Source organism: Halichoerus grypus, chromosome 3, assembly GCF_964656455.1.
Source record: "Halichoerus grypus chromosome 3, mHalGry1.hap1.1, whole genome shotgun sequence".
Classification (NCBI taxonomy): Eukaryota; Metazoa; Chordata; class Mammalia; order Carnivora; family Phocidae; genus Halichoerus; species Halichoerus grypus.
The window spans coordinates 162,960,359-162,969,121 of record NC_135714.1 but is presented as its reverse complement, the minus strand read 5'-3'; the positions used below and the strand labels follow the sequence as shown (position 1 = coordinate 162,969,121).

Here is an 8,763-nt window from a genome sequence, read left to right as displayed (position 1 = left end):
CCTTGTATTAGGAAATCCACTGTGGGAAGGGATTTCAGGGTGGTTGCTTTTCACTTCCTCCAATAAAATCTTGGAGTTAATAATTTTTTTTTCTGTCCTTTCCTAGGAAAGGTGTAAACCCAGCCTTCTATTCGCTGAGGGCAAAATCACTTCAGCAGCTATAGGTTTAGCCACAGAAAAACTGCTCAGCTTCTAAAAACCAGGCAAACAATTTCTCAAATTGGCAATCTGGCAGCAGTATAACATTGAGGACACTTTCTCAACTCAGCTGAGAAAACTCAGGAAGGACCACATGGAGGAACAGAGGACAAAAGTTTTATGGTCTGTTGGGAATGTGCCAAAGAAAATCAGATAGCAAATGAAATGAGGTTTGTCAGTCACCCCACTGGTTTCAGGGGCACACTGTGCTCACTGCTATTCCCGTGGAATAAGTCACTCCTTGCAGCACCCACCAGCTCAAGTTTAATCAGCCTCACAACAGCCTAGGAGAAAGCATCACTACGTCCTCTCATACAAGATGGGCACCTGAGGCAACAAAGCTTAGAGGAAGAACTACGGTTACACAGGTAAGGAGAGAACCAAGAAATGGCACTCGTGGGAGGGGAGGAAAGGAGATACCCAGGGGAAAGGGAAGTGAAGCCTATTGAGCAGCCCATGGTGATCTGGTGATCAGTCCAAAGCTGATGAATCCACATGTGACAAGGTTCAGAGACCACCTTCTCCTACTACTCTTCACTGCCAGGCTCCTCATCGCTGTCCTCCCCCAGAGGGAATTCCCTTGTGGGCTTCTGAGTTGCACACATCCGAGTCTCCATGGCGCAGTCCTGGCTCAAAATTGCCTGAAGCAAGACACAGGAAGAGAAATTACTGCATATCTTTTACCAATCTCCTTGTTCCCTTCCCTCACTAGCTCATCCAAGTCTAGTGTTGCTCAGGAAAGATTCAAGAAACAAGCATAAGATTCTTTTTCTGCTTCATTTGCAGGCACAGACCTCCCAAGGCACCTAGGTGTACCAACCCTGGTCAAGACAAATATCTGGTATGTTTTTAATTGAATCATAACAGTAGTAGTGTAAGCTACAGCAGGGAGCCAGCTGAAACTGGTACTATCCCCTATCAGACCTCCCTGTCTTTTTTCGTCCCTGTGATCAGCCCCTACATCCACCATTAAGCCACCCAGACCCTTAGGGTCCTCATGCTGCAATAAAGTATCTTATTAACTAAAATCACAAGTTATGGTTCTCTTCCCTGGGGTTTTGTACTTTAAAGGATGACCTGCTAAGGATAATGGCAGACATGAATGAGCCCAGTGGAATTTTGCCCACCTTGAGGAGATAATGTGTTAACTCACATTTTGCTGGTAACTGAAGTATAGGATGCCTTTGATGGCCCCTGCCCCCAACTCTTTATAAGCTTCTCATTTTTGTTCTTTACTTAGGGCCCTTCTTAACCACCCAGTATAAGAGGAGAAGTGCTTAGTAAAGAAGGGAAAATAAGGAAGAGCACAAAGGAAAAATAAAGGTGAAAATGGGATCAGAAAATATGGCAAAGCAAAAAAGACTTCCAAAGAGGGAGGAAATAGCATACGATGAAAAGCAATGAGAGATGAAAAACAAACAAATAAACAGAAGATTATTATTCTTTTAGCAACAGTCAGAGCCCCTTACAAGATTTTCCTCCTTGGCTGGGGGGCTTCTCAGGTAGTAGCAGAGAGGAGCATAGATGATGTTGATGACCCCAATGATGACCATAAGCCAGGGGAAGCCAATGGCATGCACAATGGCACCCCCAGTGGATGGGCCTGTGAGGAATAAACCAAATTCACAAGTGTTTATTGACACTTGATCACAAAGAAAACATTATGCAAGGGGCAATGTGTGGCCCAGAAGATGTCCCAAAATCAAATATCTCCAGAACCCTAGGAGAATCAGCCTCTTGGGTTTACTTTCAGCTAGTAAACAGTAGATAAGCACCAAGTCCTGGGTGGTCCCCTCTCCCCTGCCAACATACCTATAGCAAAGCCCATACAAAAAGCCACATCAGCTATGGCATAGACACTCCCATACACTGATGTGTGACGCAGGTCCACCAAGTGTCCCATGATGGGCATCATAGAGGAATCAACCATGCCTGTGGCCAAAGGAAACAGGACACTGTCAGCTCTACCCACAGACCCTTCTCTTTTTTGTGGCACCCTTCCTTCTCCTTCCTTTAGTCTATTCCCTTTGCCTGCTATCCTCCCACTCAGCACTAACACCTATTCCTGGTAAGAGTTAGGAGCCCACACCTTTGCCAGCCACCCTCCTGCTCCTTCTGCCTTTCCATATACCTCCTCTGATCTGACCCAAAGCCAAAATTCAGGGGCTTTTTGTCTCCTTTAGAAGTACTCTTACCTATGGAAAAGCCAAGCCCTGCATTGGGGCCAATGAGACCAAAAATATTGTGAGCCAGAGGAACCTGCAGCAGGGAAGAAGGAAGAGTTTATCAGGAGTCCAATTAGTTACCACAAAACAAAGGGTTTTGACATGATAAGCATTTATTAACTATGTGCTATGTACCACATATATTATCTATCTGGATTATCACTTATCCTTATGAAGAAGAATCTTTACCTTTATTTTAAAATATGAAAGCTAGATTGGTGCCATTTGGGTTAAATGCCCTATCCAAAGTTAAAAAGCTAGTAAGTGGCAAGATTAAGTCTAAATCTCAGATTTGACTCCATTATACATAATAATGGACCTCTTCTATTGCATGAATTCTTCCTCCACTTCCTTTAACCCCCCTCCCAGACACACTTCTGTCCTCACTCTTCACTGAATGGAGTTTCCTCTCTTTTCTATTAGCAACATTCAAAGGTTTTAATTAAATCCTAATTTGGTAGCTACTGGGGCAAGAAGACAAAGAAAAGACACCAACAACCAATTACCTATAATCTAGAGGGGCAGGTGGCACGGTTTGGGGTGCTGCTTCAGCAAGCTTGTGAAACTCATTCTTTTGCCTTCCCAATCCTCCAATGAAAGACTTCCTTTCCTCTTTCACTGCTTCCTTAGGTCCCTCCCTGAGCACCTGTTACCTAAACCTGCTACCCCAACACATTTACCCCTCAGAGGTTTAACATACCATCTAGATGTTTGTGGCTAATAAAATTTTAGGGATTATTCCTCAAAAGATAATTATAGTTTATCAGTAGTTTGGGTTAAGGTTTACTGTGGGCCCACTGTGTGCTGTAGTTTATATGGACAGTCCTATGAGAGGCTATCAGAACCCTCTCTACACTGATGAGGATACTAAACAAAAAGAGGTGACATATCTAACTCAAAATCCCACAATCAGCAAGTGGCAAAGCTGGGAATGAATGTGGAACTCATGCTCCTGATCAAGACTTCCAGCCTTTCTTGAACACGGTACTCAGTGCTTTACAGCTCTAGTCTCATCTCCTTTAAGCCTAGGACGCAAGTGTGCTTATGATCCCCATTATGGGGAGGAGAAAATAAAGGCTTAGAGAGCTTGAAGGGAGCTCTTGAAAATAGGAAAGCTCTTCTTTTTTTCTTTTTCTACCAAACATTCTGGCACCAGAGACTTACACAAGCATTTTATGACTTAATTTACTTATCCCACCCTAACAGGACCTCATAAGGTGAATTAAGTCATTAAATGAACCACTTTGATGGCCCCATAAATAGATGACAACATGAATTGTTTCATGTGGCCATACATAGTGCCTCAGACCTCTGGCTACAGCTGCTCCATTGCCCTTCTTCTCTCCTTCCCCACCTCCTTTAATGGGATGCTTGGTGGCATCTCTCCCAGAGCTAAATTCTTACCCATGCAGAAAGAGTCTTTCCAACAGTCATTGCCAAGTTAAGCTCCTGTTCATTTTAAAGGAAAATGATCTTTAAATGTCTGGGTCTCTCTCTCTCTCTCTCTCTCTCTCTCTCTCTCCCTCTCTCCTAGACCTTATTATACTTACACAAAGCAAGCTGGTGCCTACTACAATCATCCCAATCAGGGAGCACAGCCACCTGGAAGGAAAGAGCCATCAGCAAACTGTGCTAAAGGGAGAAATCCCTTCTACTTGCCACCCTATCTCCACAACACTAGCCAGTCCTACACCCCGAATTCCAGGAACCCCTTAGGATGTGAGAAGATGAAGACATCTCTACATGATCTGTTTATAACCAGGTGAGCCTTTTCCCTGCCCTCCTCCTTGCCTGGCTCCATATCTCTTTCCATAGTAGAAGCAGAGGAGGTGCAATGGGACATATTCTTTCTTCTCCTAGCAGAGGAATCAGCTTACTCAGAAGGTACTTGCCCCTTGGAAGTAAACTTCAAACTTAATTCATGCTGTTTCCCAATTCAGACTATCTCTCACCTATTCATAGTTTATCTGGTCTTCAAGGTCCATCTCAAAACCCACAAAAAATACCAAACTTCTTTCCTTTTCTGATTTCCTATAGTAGGGGTTTTTAAGCTTATCCTAAAAATCTGTATGCTGAGCTTCAAAGATATAATTGAAAATTGAAGCTGTTCTCACTGTAGTAGAACAAGATCCAGACTCATACTTTTTAGCTCTCAAACCCTTTCCACTTGGTGGCTTCTGACGTACCTCTTTAAAACTCTCTAGGGCTCCAGGGAACATAGCTTCACAACCACTGCCCCCAAAGTACTGAGCTTTTTCATAGTTGTTCTGTGGGGTTATTTTAGCTCTTCAACTAGACAACAAACATCTGGAAAGTAAAGGTTATGCCTCATATATTCACAACCAACTCAGGGTCTTCCTTTATCCATAGCCCCCTCACCACCTACCCACTCCTATCCTCCCTGTAGGCAACTTTTATCCATGTGTACTTGTCCTAAACTTTCAACCTCAGAGAAGCTGTTCCTTATACTAGGTGCAGGGACAACCTCAAAAAGGCTCTCCCATCTTACATTCCTATTACTCTCCACAGATTCCAAGACTACATACCGACCCATCTTGTTGGCCAACACACCAAAGAGGTTGATGCCAATAAGGTAGGACACACTGGCAGGCAAGAAAGCTAGACCTGTAGAAAGACACAGTTCTAAGATTAGGACATGCCCAGTTTACTATAAAATACTTTATTTACTATAAGACAGTGAAGTCTCTCTGTTACCTTCAAGGATTCCAAACCACATTGTTTTGTGTGTTGGAGATCCTTGTGCAAACCCAGAACAGTTAACATGAGGCTCTACACTTCCATTTTCCTCAGGATCTGGGCTTTGTTTAACTTTAATACAATGTACTCCCAGCTCCCCACTTAGATTTCCTAAAGGATCGCCCTAATGAGCCATTCTCCTGTGTAAAATCCTTCTGATTATCAGCATAAGAACATCATCAGCCTTACAGAAAGAAATACGTATTTCCTGGGAAATGAAATTCCTGCCTTGCTATTCACCTTTCTTTCCATTGCTCTGGTAGTGATCTTGGATAAGTTACTAAACCTTTCTGAGCTTTAACATCCACATCTGGCAAAAACAAAGCTATGATTCTATCATACCAATTTACACTGAGGAGCAAATTGGATAGCATATTTTAAAGTATTTTGTAAACTGAAGCACTGGTCACATTGCTTTCTCTGACAGTAGAGTCAAGTCTCTAGAGCATTCAAAGCTTTGAATCCACACAGTTCTGGGTTGAAACTGTGGCTTGGCTACTTTTTAGCTCTGTGACTTTGGGCACCTTACCCTCCCTGAGTCTGATTCATTCATTCAGTACTTTTAATGAGCTTTTACTATGTGTCAGGTGTTCTAAGATTAGAGGGGTAAATAAGCTAGACAAAATCTTAGCTTTTAGGGAGTTTACATTCCAAGGGAGAGAGCCAGACAATAAACAAGTAAACAAATGAAGGAAAAAGATAATTTAGAAAAATATTAAGTTGTGTGAAAAACATTTAATGTTGTGGCATGGAAGTGTGATCAGGAATAGAGCTAACTTCAATTTGGTGTCTGGTAAGGCTTTTTTGAAGAGATGTCATTTAAACTGAGATCTGAATAACCAAAACAGAGCATTCCAAGCAGAAACAAACAAATAAACAAAGAAAAATATCTAATGCAAATACAAAGACATTAAAGAAGAAACTATTTGTCTGTTATAGGAATAGAAAAGAGGTCTGTGTGGCTGAAGCACAATGAGCAAAGTGAAGAGTAATAGAAAATGTAGGCCTAGAATTTGGAATTTATTCCAAGTGCAATGGGAAACTTTGGAGGGGAATGACATATTTTAATTTACATTTTTTCAAGCCCTCTGGTTGTGTTTAGAAGAATGGGTTCACAGGACAAGACTGACTATTTGAAGAACCCAGGAAGAAAGAGATAATGCCTCAGCTTAGATGTCATGATGGAAAGAAGTGACTAAAACAAGAGGTATTATTATGGTGGTAGAGTCAGTGGATTTTTCTGTTGGATTGAGTATGGGCATAGTGGGAGTGAGAGAAAGAGAAATCAAGGATCACTCATGTTGTCTTACTCAGTTGGGTAACTGGAGATGGAGGAAGAACTTAGGGAAACATGAAAGGTTTGAAATGCATATTAGAAATCCAACTGGAGATGTCAGGCAGTGGGTGTACAGGTCTAGACTTCCAAGAACAGATCCTAAGCACAGATATAAATGTTTGACTGATTGGTTTATCCATGGTTCTTAAAGCCATAGGAAGGGGGGGTGCAAGATGGTGGAGGAGTAGGAGACCTAAATTTCATCTGGTCCCAGGAATTCAGCTAGATAGGTATCAAACCATTCTGAACACCTACAAACTCAACAGAAGATTGAAGAAAAGAATAGCAGCAACTCTCTGAACAGAAAAGCAACCACTTTCTGGAAGGTAGGACGTGTGGAGAAGGGAATCCGAGGCGGTATTTGGGAAGAATGACCGAGGGGGAAGGTAACCGGCTACCGGCAAGTGATAGAGCAGCGGAGCGCAAAATCAGAACTTTTAGAAGTCTGCTCCGCTGAGGGACTCGCTCCAGTGGCTAGCAGGGGGTGGAACCCTCCCTGGGACAGTGTGGTCTCAGGACCCTCAGGGTCACAGAAAGACCGGGGATGCCTGAGTGTGGCAGAGCTCCCAGGTATCAGAGCAGGGAAACCGGCTGCACAGATGGAGCCGAGGAGTGGGCTGTCAGCTCGGGGTTGCCATAAACCGTGATCCGTGGCACAGTCAGGACACTGCTCTTCCAGCAGGGACCCAACAAGCAGCAGATCCAGGGAGACTCCCCTTCCTCCCCCAGGAGGAGTGGCACAGGAGTGCACTGCAGGAATCTGCTGGGTTTGGAGACTCCAAACAAGGTCCTGTGCCAGAGATAGAAATGCTCAGTCACAGGCCAGGTGAGCACGGAGTGCGGCCGGAGACCGGGAAGACAAGAGTGATTGACGGCTTTTCTCTGGGGTGCACTGAGGAGTGGGGCCTTGAGCTCTTGGCTCCTCCAGGGCCAGAGATTGGGAGGCCACCATTTTCATTCTCGTCCTCCAAAGCCGTATGGAAAGCTTGCAGGAAATAAAAGCTATGAAAGCAAACCCAAGCAGATTACTTAGCCCAGCCCCTGGCAAGGGTGGGGCAATTCTGCCTCAGGCAAAGACATTTGAGAATCAAGGCAACAAGCCCCTCCCCCAGAAGATCAGCAAAAACAGCCAGCCAAGACGAAGTTTACCGATCAATGAGAACGACAAAACCCCAGTGCTAGGGGAATACAGCACATAGAATTCATGGCTTTTTTCCTCCTGATTCTTTAGTCTTTCAAAGTTAATTTTTTAAATTTTCTTTATTTTTTTCTTTTTCTATTTTTTTTATTTTTCTTTTTCCCTTTTGCAACCAACATCTTATCAATGCTTTTTTTAAAAATCTTTTTATTTTTCATTTCTATTTTTTTTTAAGATTTTATTTATTTATTTGACAGTGAGAGACACAGCGAGAGAGGGAACACAAGCAGGGGGAGTGGGAGAGGGAGAAGCAGGCTTCCCACCGAGCAGGGAGCCTGATGCAGGGCTTGATTCCAAGACCCTGGGATCATGACCTGAGCCGAGGGCAGATGCTCAACAACTGAGCCACCCAGGTGCCCGTTATTTTTCATTTTTAGAGTCATATTCTATCCCTTCATTGTAGTTAACCTTTTTTTTGTATATATATGTTATCTCTTTAAAATTTTGGGATACAGTTTCTTATAACAGACCAAAATATACCCTAAATCTCTAGTGTATGGCTTTGTTCTAGTCTCCTGCCTGATCACATTCTCTCCGTTTAGTTTTTTTTAATTGTTCTTTCTTTTTTCAACCAACTTCTTATCTTATCAATTCCTTTTATAAAATCTTTTATAATTTTCACCTTTACAGTCATATTCCATCCCTTCATCGTATTTACCCTTATTTTTATACATATATAAGTTTTTCTTTCTTTAAAATTTTGGGAGGCACTTTCTTCTAACAGACCAATATATGGCCAAAATCTAGTGTGCGGCACTAATCTATTCACCAGCCTGATCATATTTGATCATATTCTTTTTTTTTTTCTTTCTTTCCCTTTCTTTCCCCCCCAGTTTCGGGTCTCTTCTGATTTGTTTAGTGTATATTTTTCTGGGTTCGTTTGTACCCCATTAGCATTTTGTTCTCTTATTCATCTATTCCCCTCTGGACAAAATGACAAGATTTTCCATCTCACCTCAAAAAAAAGAACAAGAGGCAGTACCGACTGTCAAGGACCTAATCAATATGGACATTAGTAAGATGTTGGAATTAGAGTTCTGAATGACAAT

The 8,763-nt window shown here is 42.6% G+C and overlaps 1 protein-coding gene across 4 annotated transcripts in view; it reads right to left on the bottom strand.

Annotated features, from left to right (window-relative positions):
- Positions 1-725: 725 nt before the first annotated feature.
- The window catches only part of SLC18A1 (solute carrier family 18 member A1), a 29,610-nt gene continuing 21,572 nt past the window's right edge, over positions 726-8,763 (bottom strand). For all 4 annotated transcript variants that reach the window (XM_036064759.2, XM_036064760.2, XM_078068228.1 and 1 more), the window contains 6 exons: positions 4,970-5,048; positions 3,974-4,025; positions 2,394-2,457; positions 2,011-2,130; positions 1,668-1,801; positions 726-839 (listed from right to left, as the gene is read on the bottom strand). In XM_036064759.2, coding sequence (XP_035920652.2) covers positions 726-839; positions 1,668-1,801; positions 2,011-2,130; positions 2,394-2,457; positions 3,974-4,025; positions 4,970-5,048 — 563 coding nt within the window. The remainder of the gene's footprint in view (positions 840-1,667; positions 1,802-2,010; positions 2,131-2,393; positions 2,458-3,973; positions 4,026-4,969; positions 5,049-8,763) is intronic.